The sequence below is a fragment of the Myotis myotis genome, unplaced genomic scaffold (assembly GCF_014108235.1).
Source record: "Myotis myotis isolate mMyoMyo1 unplaced genomic scaffold, mMyoMyo1.p scaffold_m19_p_2, whole genome shotgun sequence".
Taxonomy (NCBI): Eukaryota; Metazoa; Chordata; class Mammalia; order Chiroptera; family Vespertilionidae; genus Myotis; species Myotis myotis.
In genome coordinates this window covers 114,136,244-114,151,128 of record NW_023416324.1, presented here as the reverse complement: position 1 = coordinate 114,151,128, position 14,885 = coordinate 114,136,244, and the positions used below count along the sequence as shown (strand labels likewise).

Here is a 14,885-nt window from a genome sequence, read left to right as displayed (position 1 = left end):
ACTTTTCTATGTTATAACTCTGAATCAACTAAAAAAATTAATATAATAAATATATTTGAAGCCTTGTTACTTTCCTCCCCTTCTCCTATTGAATGTTATTCTAAATTTGATGTTTATTATTCATACACATTTCCTTATAAATTTACCATACTGTCGTGTATACAGGGGAAAAAGAGAGAGATTGGTAGAGGTGTATGTGTGTGGGTGGACACTGTTTTGTGTTTTAACTATCCTATCTAATAAAAGAGAAACATGGTAATTGGCGTATGACCGCTACCCTTCCCATTGGCTAATCAGGGCAATATGCAAATTAACTGCCAGCCAAGATGGTGGCCGGCAGCCAGGCAGCTTGAAACTAACATGAGGCTTGCTTGCTTCAGTGACAGAGGACTCCAACGTTCCCCGCCTGCCGCCTGCCGCTGCAGGCCTCTGAGCTGCAACTCTAAGCAACTATGTAACAAATATAGAAGCTAAACAAAACCCCAGAAACCTGCTTTAGTCCGCCGGGCTTCAGCCAGCAGGATCGCAACATTGTAAACAAAGGCCAGAAACCACTTTCAGCAGCGGAGGCCTAAGAGCTGGAGCCAAGCCTCAAAGCTAAAGCTGGCCCAGAATAAAAAAAAAAAGAATAAAAGGAGCGGTTGGGAGCTTCAGTCACCCGCCAGCCTGAAAACAGCCCTCAGGCCCTCACCCAGACTAGCCAGGTACCCCAGTGGGGACCCCCACCCTGAAGGGTGTGTGACCAGCTGCAAACAGCCATCATCCCCTCACCCAGGCTGGCCAGGCACCCCAGTGGGGACCCCCACCCTGATCCAGGGCACCCTTCAGGGCAAACCAGCCAGCCCCACCCATGCACCAGGCCTCTATCCTATATAGTAAAAGGGTAATATGCCTCCCAGCACCGGGATCAGCGGAGCCGAGAGGCCTCCAGGCACCGGGATCAGTGTGACAGAGGGCAGCGCCCAAACCCCCTGATCGCCCTGCGGCTCTGTGTGTGATGGGGGCGGGGCCACAACCTCCCTATCCGCCCTGCTCTGTTCCTGACAGGTGAAGGCGCCCCAACCCCCTGATCGCCCTGCGGCTCTGTGTGTGACAGGGTGCAGCGCCCCAATCCCCTGAACGGCCCTGCTCTGTGTGTGACAGGGTGCGGCGCCCCAACCACCCCCCCCACGGGCCCTGCTCTGTGTGTGACGGGGTAGAGCCATAACCTCCCCATCGGCCCTGCCCTGAGTGTGAGAGTGGAGGTGCCCCAACCCCCTGATCGGCCCTGCTCTGTGGGTGATAGAGGGTGATGCCCCAACCCCCACCCCACTGGCCCTGCTCTGTGCATGACAGGGTACAGAGCCCCAACTCCGCTGATAGGCCCTGCTCTGTGAGTGACAGGGGGCAGTGCCCCAACCCCCTGATGGGCCCTGCTTTGTGCATGACAGGGGGCGGCGCCCCAACTCCCCAATCGGCCCTGCTCTGAGCCCGACCAGGGGCTGCACCTAGGGATTGGGCCTGCCCTCTGCCACCCGGGAGCAGGCCTAAGCCAGCAGGTCGTTATCTCCGGAGGGGTCCCAGAGTGCGAGAGGGCACAGGCCGGGCTGAGGGGCCCCCCTACCCCCCGAGTGCACAAATTTTTGTGCACCAGGCCTCTAGTACAGTATATAAATGGAAACATGTTGTACACACTCTTCCTCAATTTCATAGGATTCACGTTTTTATGAAATTATATTATTTCACAGATATATAACGCTCATAAGTAGTTGTTTACTTCACATATTTTTCTTACACTTCATCATATCATCATACCTAAGACTTACCTAATACCCAAATTCCCCAACTTACAAATACCTTCTATAACACTCTAGGGTGAAAGGGTGTGTGGCTTTACAGTATACTGAGCCTTCTATTCATACAGTCCTTGTGCTGGACTCTATTGTTGACAAAGTTGAAAATGCTACAAAGTTCACAAGGACCTTGGAATTAAAGAGAAAATCAGAGGAGATGGCAATTGTGTATTATTTTCCACATTTACCATGAAGTCTAGCTTGTTCTTTATAGTGTGCATTTACTCACTCAACAACCTTCTTTGAGAGCCTGCTTCCATGCTGCTATAGTAAACATAACAGAAAAACCCCTGCCCTCACAGAGCTGACCTTCTGGGGCAGGCAGGTAAGTGAACATGTAGCACTTAAGCAAGCACTGTTGCCATGGAGAAACAGAAAGAAGAGGAGGGGGACAGAGTGTAGGGTAGTCAGTGCAAGCTCACTGAGAAAGTGGGGTCTGACCAAACCCAAAGGAGGCATTGAGCCATGCAGATGTCTGAGGGAGAGCATTCCCAGCACGGGGCCCAGCAGGTGCAACAGCCCTGCCGTGAGAATGTATTCAGATCATTTACTTAACATGTCTGCTGTGTCAGGTTACCTTCTGAGTGCTACCTTTTAAACATTTACTTTCAATCACCCATCCTATGAAGGTATATATCAGCATATCCATTTTACAAATGATCAAGCTGTAAAATGATCAGGAACAAAGTAATTAGGATTGGCCAAGATTATACTGCAGAAAGCGACAGAGCGAGACTGTAACGTAGAACTGTAACACCCAGAACGCTCGCTATGCCACTAATTTATGGGACAAACTGTGGATTCTCCACTGCTCTAAGCCAAGAATCAGATATCTTCTTTTTCCCTAAACCTCAAAAATGTTATACTCAACTTACAATAAAAAAATTCACTATCCTGCGGAGCACAATAAGTAAAATATGATATATTAGAAAGACACAGCCTAACAAAATGCAGACTGAGATCTCAGAAATAATCTACTTTGCTAAAATAGGCAAACTTTCCTTTAGAAAGAAAATTAAATCCTTTCCTAATTAAGAAATTTTGTATTTGGGAAATCTTCACTCCATATATAAAATCACCTGAGCTTGAATCGGAGCAGTACCCAAATCAGCAACACCCACTCTGGATATGGCAGTTTTCCTTGGTGACCGTATCTAAATCTACTTGCTGAACCAGGTTTCTGAAATCCATGGTATACACAATTTAAAGTTCAAAACATAAGAAAATAATAAAAGACACTGTGCAATACTGTCTGGTCTTTTTAAATGCTGGTAACTATATCTGATAAAAATGTACACAAATTTCACAATATAAAACTTCGATCAACGTTATATTTTACTAGAGGCCTGATGCACAAAATTCGTGCCAGAGTAGACCTTCCTTCCCCTGGCTGCCGGCACCAGCTTCCCTATGGCACCCGGGACCTGGGCTTCATCCAGAAGGTCATCTGTAAGGACATCCGGTCTAATTAGCATAGTACGCTTTTATTATTATAGACAGCTTAAGATTTTCATCAGTGGCTAATTTCCTCCCAGCACTGGATGAAAACTCCAAAATCAGCCCACAAACTCATAACTGAAACCTTATTTTAGAAGAAGAAGTAACACGTTGAATGGAGAGAAATCTATAAATGTCAGCTGAGCACTCAGCTCTTGAAACTTCCAAGTTTTAAGGAGGTTTCAGGTTAAAAGCAAGGAAAACCCCAAGTGAGAACTCCAAGCCACTTGTCATCTCGAGGATCCGACTCTGCTCTCTTCACGTACCTGGAGTAAGAGATGGGCTCTGCAGGAAAAAGCCAGGCTGCTGGGGCTGCCCCATGAGGTTGTAGCCCCACAAGGCAGACTGTGGGTGGTGCATCATCTGGGAGGAGATGGGTGAGTAATTAGGAGGCACTCGGTATATGTTGCTCTGTGGATACTCCTTCAACATAAAGTTAAAACAAAAAGTTACTTAACTCCACACACCACATAGGAAATGAATGCAAATTCTTCCTATCACATTATTTGAGATAACTTCTCTCCCAGTAGATAAGGCTATTTTATAAAGGGAGAGATGGAAGGCAGAAGTCTCAATATAATTCTCTGCAAAACACTCATTTAGTGAATACTTTTCGTTAATTTAAAAAGAACCTGGCTACAGTGGAGGGAGATGGAAAAAAATATCTTTTCTAAACTTCATTTTAAAATACTAAAAACACATTTAAAATATTGATATTGACCACCAACCACAGCTGAAGGGCGACTTTGTAATTGCAAAGTCTCCCAAAGGCCTTGCTGATGCCTGGGGTGAAGATCAGATTCCTGCCACAGGCCCACAATACTTCAGAGCCAGGCCCGGCTCGGACAGGATCTTATTCCCAGTTTTCAGGCCAGTATTCTGCAAGAGCAGACTCCACCACCATCCTGCAAACACAACCACTTCCACTCCCACCTCCAACCCCCACCCCCAATCTCCCAACAGGGCTTCCTCTTCCTCACAGCAGCCAAAAGGCTCTAAGGGTCACAGGTCTCGGCTAGCTCTAAAGGACAAAGGGAAAATAAAATTTCAGAAAAGTACAGCCTGCACTTCATCCCATCGGGAAGAGGCAGCCTCAGGAGTAGTGTGGGAGGCAAAGAAATGACCAAGACTTACTTGGGGAATGAGATAAGTTTTAGGTCTTTTGCAGATAAAAAGAACAGAAATCCATCCCCGTGGCTGGACAGGCTGGGAAACCTGGATTTCAGGGGATGGCAGTCTGGACCTTATTAAGTACCCCTTTCAAGACAAAGGAATACTGGCAGGAAGACTGTATGAAAGATGACACTGACACTCAAGTGACATCCAAAAGTGATAGTGATCATTTCTAGAATAATAATCACCAAACTATCCAGTTGACAAAGACATGTTTTGGCTTTGACAAAGGTAAACAATAACATCAAATAATCATGGTGTCTAAACACTACATTGTGAATATTTTTTCCACTGCACAGTAAGAACACCTTTGAATTTCATAGGAAAATAATCTCAAATTGTCTCTCAAGTATTTTTCAGTTAAATGGAAAGATATTTTATATATTAATTCTGTAAGTTCTATAAAATTATTTTAAATTACCATCTCATAGGTTTCTGTTGTTTTTAAGAAAATGTTGCTACAGATAGGGAAGTCTAGTAGGCAAACAAGAAGTGAAACTACATCATGTTTATGTTATCTTTTATAAAGTCTGGAAATATGATAGAGAAGTAGAATACACAGATGAGGAAGGTGAATTTTATTTTAATATACTATAGCTATCAATTGCTGAAAATACAATAACTATGTTAAACACAGCTTATAAGAAAAATACATGGGAGGATGAGATTTTATAGGTCTGAAAAATTCAAGTTTCAAATCTGAGAAATCATGAGGCACTGAAATATTAAATACTAGAGGCCGGGTGCACGAAATTCATGCACAGGTAGGGTCCCTAGGCCTGGCTGGCAATCAGGGCCGATCTGGGCCTTCTGGCTGCCGGCCTGGGCCTTCCTTCATTCCACGTCGCCCCCTAGTGGTCAGCACACATCATAGCGAGCAGTCGAACTCCCAGTAGGTCAAACTCCCCAGGGGACAATTTGCATATTAGTGTTTTATTATATAGGATGATTCACAATGGAAGCTTAAAATTAAACAGTTATAAAAAGTAGAGGAAGAAAAATCAAAAGCTATGATCCTAATTCTATTCATTATGACAGTGCCTCGTTAGGATAATTCTTACCAAAAAAAAGGTTTTTACTGCTTTTAGCAGTGCTTCTAGGGATATAAGTTGGACACTAAATCTACTGGATGCTCTTGCATCGAAGTTCCCTCTACTTCCTGTACTTACATCAACTCTTGAGCTTGATTTTGTCTTGCGCTTCCTTCCCTTTGTTTTCTTCTCTTCATCAGTTGTGGTTTTTCCCTGATCTGACAGCTCAGCTGATTTCCTCTCTGGTTCCTGAGAAATGGGAGACGTGGGCTCTTCCTCTTCCTCCTCGGGAGGCAGGGGCAGCGGCTCGAGGTAGTAACTTCGGGGCTTGGGCATAGGGTGTGTGTGGTACAAAAGGAGGTGGTGCTGCTCCTCATACTTGATCACCTTCCGGTCTATTCGGACTGTCCCGAACCAGGCCCAGGACAGAGGAGCTGGGTTCTTCTGACCCTCAAACAAATCCCAGGGGGACACCTTCTGCTTCGTAGAGACCTGGAGACCCTGTGGCAAAATAACATTCTATGACCACACCCTCAGACCTTTTTCTGATTAGGGTCAGGCTTGCTTAGGACATGGATTCAGAGAACATTTTGGCGGGTGTGGGCCTTCACAAGAACTTAGCATAGAGCAGACAGGCTAACTAATCAGTCCAGGGTCACACAGATCACTGGTGGGGCTGGCTAGAATCCACAGTTCTATGGTTCTCTCTACCACTGAGCTCCATAGATACAGTTTATTGTACAATGGCATTTTTTTTCATGTAGTTTTCTTTTGTTAGCAAAACAATAATTTTTAAGAAATGCTATAAAATTGATCTTACTATACTAACTTATAATCAGTTATAAATCTTTGGAATCCATTTATTGTTTTTAGGATAAGAAACATTCAACCTCTAATTGGGCTCAAATGAACTTTAATCCAAACATGAGTGGACTTGATTCAATATGGGCACCTTTCATGTACTTAATAAGCCATAGTTAAGTCATTTTATTACAGAATTAACTTGACCAACATGTAGAAATAAACTCCTTCAATTCAAGCTTATCTCTACGGAGTTCAGAGGAGAAAATGTTATTTTGTTTCTGAAAATAAGAAGTTTATTTTTAACATTAATTGGTAATGTCCCTTGGTACTTTCCCTGGCATAGCAATTTGAAAATACTTTTCTTCAGTATGAACCCCAAAATAATTACTCGGGCATTCCATAACTATGCCCTCTTACCTACACACTCTTCCATGAGCAGCTTTATCCAGAACCAAGGCTCAGTATCATCTGCATACTGACTGCTTCCTAATATGTCTTGAGATTAGACTTCTCTCCTGGGTGCCAAGACCACATCTCCAAATGGCTTATACATGTCTCACCACTAGAGAGCCCACCAGCACTACAAATTCAACTTGCCCATGATTCTAGCTCTTTCTCTCCACAATGCACCAATGTGGTAAGCACCTAAAGTACTCCGAGTTACTGTTGCATTGCAGTTCAATGAGCCACCTTTTTTGTGTCTTTGCATAAATTCTTCCCTTTGCCTGTACTACATTTTCCCCTACCTCCCAGCTAACTCTTAATCCTTCAAAATGATTCATGTCGATTTTCCTGGGGATGCTGCTCCAACTATTTTCTTGCCATCTGAGTGTGATGGCTCCTTCTCAGGGTCCCTAACACTGTGCAGCATGACACACAAACCTCACCATACGCTGTCTATCTACTACTAAGAGGGTAGGCGCTCTGTCTTTCATCTCTGTGATTTTGGAAATCTGTAGTTGTTCACGTTCACTGAAAGAATCATGGACCACTCTTCTTGTATTATAAGAAAACCCTGCTTAATATCTTATATAAGATCAAGTTTTCATTAAATATTGTTTAATTGATATGAAAATAAAGTACCATCACTTTAAACATTTTTACTCAAAATAGTTTTACGACATAAAGACTTTTAGCAACAAAAATTATCTAAACGTATTGTTTCCAATTCTGAAGTAAAATTACAGCTGATCTTTTGTTTGTTTTTTACACTAAGCTTTTTAGTTTTCTATTGTTGAATTTAAGAAATTCACTTAAATTCAAGTACAATTTTAAGTAAAGATCTTGAAAGATTTAACTTTTATTATAATGCCAATAACCATTAAATGATAAAAATATGCATTTAAAGAACAGGAAACTGTAAAATTAAAATGCTTTATATGCTTTACAGGAAGACAAAAAGTTGTATTTTGTTTTTGTAAGATTAACACATAGTTATATACACAAGAAACAAACACTTTACTCTTGCCTGTTTTTTATCTATAGAGTCGAACCCAGCAATTTTGTTTCCCTTTGTGTCAATCAAGGAACCCATAGGCTCACAAGTGATGACATCACATGTCTGTTTTGGCAAAGGCAGCAGCTGTTGAACTTTATCAATACTTTCTGACCGCTTGTCTCCTAGCTCTTTCTAAAAAAAAAAAAAAAATGAGAGAGAGAAAAAGAGAAGTGGAACAGAAATTACAATGAAGGCAAAAGTTGCCCAGAAGGAAGTTCCCTTATGAAACATTTCCATTATATAGCTGAAATGTTCTTTTACTTGAAACATGGTCTACGTTGCAACTCTCAATTAGAGTGGTGAGTGTTTCATTTCTTCATTTTAGGTAGAAAATAGAACACATAAAAAGGCACGCTTGTTACACAACAAACTTCACAATGCTGAAATGACAAAATCTAGGACAGCAACTGTAACGAGAAGGCAGGAGCTGCAGCACGGAACACGTTCTTGAATGCAGGGCCACAGCGCAAGGTAACCATTGGTTATTTTACTGTAAGGTCATATTTTTTTTCTCTTATGCAGTTTACTTATAGTTTATTTCAAAACTGTGTTAGTGGTTAGTAAAATGAATTGGATTTAGATATATCAGTACAAGTGATTATTTTCAACTGCATGTTCCAGTCCAAGCACAAATGTATCTTAAATCTGATGCTGGTACTCTGATTAGATATTTGGTAATGCATTTCTAAAGTTCCTTAAAAAATTAAACATGCTTTATGAATATAAATTTTTTTAAAAGACAAACCTTCAAACTATATGCTTACTACTTTGGGGTTCTAGTGAGCTAAGGTAAAGAAAATAGCAAAATAATCACATTAAATTAATTTGAGTGCAACAAATAACATTTACTTTAACGAGGAGTAAAATTAGATAAAATGTACTAAATAACAAACCCACAAGCCATCTGAGTTCATAATAAGCAGGTCACAAACTTGCCTTCAGTTTCTTTACTAAATTCATGTATGCACGTCTATTCTCTTCAGATCCCCCTGGCAATGCGTTGGACAGGTCAGAGGCTAATGTTCCATTGATTAAAACACCCAGCATGTCAAGAACTGTTGTGAATAATTCACTAAGAGGGGACAGAAAAGAATTATTTTCACCTCAGAGCAAAACCAAGATAATCTTAACTGAGAATTTTTATTTAAGGCATAGAATGTACCTAAGAAAATAAGATGCGACAGAAATTAACATCAGTATATCAAAGCCTCTGCCATGTACACGCGCAGCAAAGTAAAGGTGAAATGATAAGTACATACTTGTTGGTGTGCATGTCAACGGTTCCAGAAGTAATGATTTGAAGAAGGAGGAGGGCCCAGTCTGTGGTCCATTGGGTGCTCCTCTGCACTGTGTCAAACATTCCTCCCACCTAGTACATAAAAAATACAATAAAAAAATCTGCATTGTGTTAAAGAGAAAAATATATTTTATTTAGCCAAATTTTGATTAATTAAAGAAAATCCTCAAAAAAAAAGAAAGAAAAGAGAGAGAAAAGAGAAGAGAAGAGAAGAGAAGAGAAGAGAAGAGAAGAGAAGAGAAGAGCACCTGAGTGTGGGCACATGATCAGTAGGAATTACAGCTGACCCTTGACAGCTGACCCTTGAAAATGCAGAGGCTTAGGGACAATGACCTTCCTCTTAGTGGAAAATCTACATCTAACTATTCCTACTACTATAAGTCAGTATAAATAGCTTTCTTTTATTCCTAAACATTCAGGAAACCCTCTTTTATGGTGTGATTTTAGTCGAATTAAATCTAAATAGGTCAGAACCACATAATCCAATTATCTACACCTTTGTGCTGTCAATTACTATTGAATCTAAGCCTGTTGTCATAATAGCACTCAGAATTATCCAGTAACACCGAAGTAATGATGAGCAGGAGGCATGGCCCCCAGGTCTACTCTTTCATGTGTGGGAATTCTGTTGAAATCAATAATCAGTGAATATCCCCAGAGTGCCCTTCAGCTGGCTTGTCCAGTGGGAAAGAAAAATTCAAAGGAATGTTCAATGTGTGAGAATTTTAAATTTCTGAAAACCAAAACCTTCCATGTAGAATTTGTTTTTATGATCAATTTGATAATTTTGACTTAAATGTCATTTTAATATGGTTTTTAAATAAGCATAGTCAAAACTAACTTCCATCTCAGAATACTGGTCCTCTAAGTCCTCCTCTGAGCTCACACCCAAAAGGAGAGATTCCCTGGGGCGGGGCTGCAGAACACAAACCGGAGCCTAAAATACCTACCTACTGCTGTCCGGAAGTTAGGCCAGACAGGAAGAACAGCAGCCAGGAAAACAGGAAGGTTAGAGGGACAGGGAAGTAGCCACAGAGAGCAAACAGCAGAGGGCCTCACCTTGCAATGAAGACTTGTGACGACAGTGGAAGTGGGAGGCTATGTAAGATAAGTTTAACGCAGGCAGAAGACTGGAAATGTCTTACCAAATTCAGGCGGAGCTGCAATGCTTCGTGCATCATCTGCCGTGCTTTTATGTCATGTTGGTATCGCTCTTCTCTCCAATTACTTAAGATCTAAACCAGACAATACATTAAAAAAAAAAAATCCAGAACTGGTTTCCCCTGTTAAAATTAAATTTTTCATATCTTAAGTTAAATTGAGCTTTTACTGATGGTCAAAAATAACTTCTTGGTTTAACAAATTAAATAAAACTTTCCTCCCCTTCCACTAAGCAGACAGAAATCTGGCTATTTCTTTGTCATTACCTTTCCAGATGGGAGAGGAAAAATCTTTTCTAATTACTTATCCAGTAGTCTTAGAAAACGTTTTTAGAGGACCATCAAGTTAAACATTAACAAAAATAAAGATCAGTTTTTAAATACAGTTGACCCTGAACATCATGGGTTTGAACTGTGCGGGTCCACTTACACATGGATTTTTCAGTAAATATACAGGCAGCCCCTCTACAAATACGGGTTTCACATCTGAGAAACAGTATTTTTTTATCTGAGGTTGGAAATTTGCAGATTGTTCTTCACCATAAGGGACTGGAGCATTCTCAGGTTTTGGTTTCTGAATACCAGGAGGATGACTGGAGTTTTGGGAAAGCAAAAGTTATATAAATTTTTTTATTGTCTTGGGGTCGGTGCCCTTAAACCCCATGCAACTCAAGGGTCAACTATACATCATTACATCATTTCATTTGTCTTATAAAGATAAGTATTAGGCAGATAAAATTACATTTTATATCAGCTCTGGGTTATATTTCTAGGGACACGCTGTGAACCCTAGCAAATGTACTAGTGTTATTTTAGTGTCCTTTTGAAGTGGAATCTTGTCTTCCTTGATAAAGATAATACATACTATTTTGAAAAAATGTGACAATTTGGATATTAGTCAAGTGGCATATCCACTTATAAAGTGAGTGCTTCTTCTGTGATTCAGACTAATGCTGGGAAAGGAAAGGTGTTCTTAGGAAGGGCAAACTGCAAGTGGGCAACACCCCAGGATCAGATGGCAGGAGCAAAAACAAATGCATACCGCCTCCCCCCGCCAAAAAAAAATCTCATACTGCCATGCTCTGAAATATGTGTTAACTAATGAGAACCATCTTAACATAGTTGAAATGAGTCACATGCAGAAGTAAGCCCAGCAGATGACCTGTAAGTATCCTGCAGGGTAAGATGAGAACACTTCCCACAGCTCATCAAAAGAAATGGACTTCTCCCAGGCGAGATAAGGGTGCAAGGCAGGTAACAAAGCACACAAGCTGCCATGGAGCTTACATTCAAGGGGCAGGATCTTACCTAATAATAGACAAACATGTAAATTGACCGTCCCTCCGCTACATGTACCAGCCAATCAGGAGAATATGCAAATTAACCCAACAAAGATGGCGGTTAATTTGCATACATAGGTGCAAAGCAGCAGAGAGAAGATGGAAGGCTCCGGGCCGGAGTGAAGGCCTGGGTCCCAAGTGCCGGAAAAAAACCGGTGCCGGCAGCCAGGGGAAGGGAAGGCCTATTGCACGAATCTCTTCATGCAACGGGCCTCTAGTGAATAATAAAAAACCAGGTGCAACAAGTGGTATGGACTTGGGCCAGGGGATAGAGAATGAACGTCGTTCTATTTTTAGAGAGTGATCAGGGACGGCCTCCTGAAGGAGGTGACCTGTGAGCAGAGACCTGATGAAGTGAGGGAGACAACCATGTGCATATCTGAGAGAAAAGCCTTCCAGGTGAAGGGAAGAAAAGATGCAAAGGTGCTGCAATGACAATTTGTTCAAGGACCAGCAATGTGGCCACTGTGAAAAGAATGGAGTGAGCAAGGCCATGGCTGGTAGGAAAAAAGGTAGAACGAGAGCCAGTGCCAAATCACTAAGGCCTTATAAGCCCAGGCTTTGAATCTTTATTCTAAGTGTAGCAAGAATGATTGCAGCATTTTGGGCACCAAAGAAATGTGATTCACATTTAAAAAGGATTATTCTGGTGACTGTGTAGAGGATAGATTTCTCATATCCAAAAGGTAGAAGACAATGGGAGAACCAAGTAAGTGTCCTTGTTCATGTTCATCTAGTACCATTCAAGGAAAAGACATGATGTCATAGAACCACAGCACCACAGGAGGGCTCCATTAGGCTCTGCAGCAGGATAAAACATCCCACATGACCCACCCAACCACACTGCTCAATTCCACAATCTCCAGTTTCTAATGTGGTCACTAGTTTCCTTGTGGTACAGACAATGCAAGTGCCAGGGGAACTGTAGTTGCTGGAAAGACAAAGTCCATATTCTTTATCAATGAACCAAAATGACTTCTGATTTATAAATGAGTATCTTGTGTACTTGACTGGTATCATCCTGGCTCTGGCAATAAAATGAAATTGAGTTTCTGCACCTACAGGGCTCAAGATGAGACCCTGCCTGATAGGTGGAAGACCCCTTAGGTCTCAGATCTCTATTTCTGTCTTCCTGCCATGCCAACTGCAACAGGGACTTGCCCAGGATCCCCCCACCCCCACCCCCCCCAAGGCAGGATCAAGAGAGAACAGACATGTCCAAGTTATGTGTAATATGCAAATGTTACTTTTATACTCTGTGGACATTAATATAAAATTGTTAATCTTGTGGTGACTAGAATGTCAGGTAGGAGAATAGAGCATGAATTATGCCAACCTGCATCTAATCAAATCACGCTGTGTCCTTATTGGTTTAATCTCAGCATTTGAAAGGAAAACAAATTAATGCCATTAGAAAAACGCTTGCCTGGCTTCATACTCTACTCTACTTTACCTGATTAACTTGATTCTGGAGAGACATGAGGAGGCCTTCTCGTTGTTCATCTTGTCCCTTAAGGCAGGTAAGGACCAGTGAGAGGAATGGTTGTTGGCTCAAAAGAGACATACTACAAAGCAAATCATAACAGCAGATCTAGTTAGAAAGAATGGATTACTTCCTTGCAACACTGACTTCTTGCCCTCCAGTTTTGGCTCACTATTTTACTAATAGTTAGTCAAAAATGGAGAGTTAAGTCATATCTCTACTGATTATATTAAAAGCCACAGGAATGCTTCTAAATAATTTAATATTGAAGGCATTCCCCAAACTAGCATAAATTCATACTGCAACTGAGTGTGTAAGGGCAGAGAAGGAAGAAGAGAATTTGTATTTCACGTCAGTAAGTTGCATTTTATAATACACATCAGAAGGAATATCACCTTATACACAGAATAAAATTTAAAATGTAAACTTCCTCTCACACAAAACTCTTATTTTAGGGTCCAGCCCTATCTGATTGCTGTGCTTATTTTATTTTTCAGCACGTTTCTTGAGAACAAACAGTGGGGTATTTACTGGTAGAGCTAAAATCAGAATCTGGTTCAAGGACCCAGTATCACACAGTAAATATCTTGCCAAATACCAGAGTGCTTGCTCGTGACCTGAGGAGCACAGCCCCTCCACCCCCACAATGTAGTCTTCCAAGGGGTTTTAAGACATTTGGGCCCAACCAGTGTGGCTCAACGGTAGAGCCTCAACCTATGAACCAGGAGTTCACAGTTCGATTCCCAGTCAGGGCACATGCCTGGGTTGTGGGCTCAATCCCCAGTGCAGGGCATGCAGGAAGCAGCCAATCGACGATTCTCTCATCATTGATGTTTCTATCTCTCTCTCCCTCTCCCTTCCTCTCTGAAAGTAATAAAAATATTTTTTTAAAAAAGACATTTGGTAAAAATTCTATTAAGATTTATTCAATTATTAGAGAACAACTAACTAGTCATACTGATAAACTAATTGCTACACTGAAAAGAAAAATTTCTTCAAATGAGATTGAGGCCAAAATATTTCAATCTGCTTTATTTTACATAAGCAGACTGAGAGAGATTGACTTGGGAAGGGCCATTTTGAAACTTTGTAAGAGCCTCTAGACCTCTCTGTGGTAGGCGGGGCGAAGTACATACAATCACCCATTAGCTAACGAACTTTGAGAACTAAGTTGAGTCATCTGGTTGGTTAATTAATGCTAGCAAACATAACAAAACAATCAGATAACAAACAAAATATGAGCAAAGTTAGGTCTCTACCAAATGTTCTTCAGTTAAGAATGCAGGATCAGAAACCAGACCACCTGGTGTAAACCCAGCTTCCTAACTGCTTAGCTGTGTTCTCAAAAAATTTACTTAACCTTTCAGTGCATCAGTTTTTTCATCTGTAAAAAGTATATAGAGCTAAGATCAGCACCTGCTTCATGATTGCTGTGAGATTTTAAAAGTTTGAGTATATATGAAATAAATTTTATATAGGGGGTTGGCATTTGTAAGAGCTCAATAAATGACCGCTACCAAAATATTATTAATTAGAAGAAAATAATATTTCAAAAATTTTTTTTACTTCCCCCCATCAGCATTTATCCCCCCTGTATCCTCTTTCACTTCCACCCCCCACTCTCACCCCCCAATCAAACAGAAGAAATTATCATTATTTCCCCCTTATCCTTTGGTGATAAATTCACCATGTTTTCACATTTGAGAGTGGTTTTAGACTTCTTCAGTAACACAGTCAGTTTTCAAATAGAATTATTTGAAATCTTTTCAG

General features: G+C 41.1%; 2 protein-coding genes across 2 annotated transcripts in view; one reads left to right on the top strand and one right to left on the bottom strand.

Annotated features, from left to right (window-relative positions):
- MED12L (mediator complex subunit 12L) overlaps window positions 1-14,885 on the bottom strand; it is a 423,259-nt gene that overhangs the window by 50,204 nt on the left and 358,170 nt on the right. The window contains exons 34-40 of the mRNA XM_036350497.1: window positions 13,086-13,197; window positions 10,278-10,367; window positions 9,095-9,204; window positions 8,772-8,907; window positions 7,806-7,967; window positions 5,672-6,034; window positions 3,596-3,752 (exon numbers count right to left, since the gene is read on the bottom strand). Of these exons, the coding sequence (XP_036206390.1) occupies window positions 3,596-3,752; window positions 5,672-6,034; window positions 7,806-7,967; window positions 8,772-8,907; window positions 9,095-9,204; window positions 10,278-10,367; window positions 13,086-13,197 (1,130 nt within the window). The remainder of the gene's footprint in view (window positions 1-3,595; window positions 3,753-5,671; window positions 6,035-7,805; window positions 7,968-8,771; window positions 8,908-9,094; window positions 9,205-10,277; window positions 10,368-13,085; window positions 13,198-14,885) is intronic.
- The window catches only part of P2RY12 (purinergic receptor P2Y12), a 52,357-nt gene continuing 45,590 nt past the window's right edge, over window positions 8,119-14,885 (top strand). Inside the window, exon 1 of the mRNA XM_036350506.1 lies at window positions 8,119-8,306. The gene's annotated coding sequence lies outside the window, so the exon portion shown is untranslated. The remainder of the gene's footprint in view (window positions 8,307-14,885) is intronic.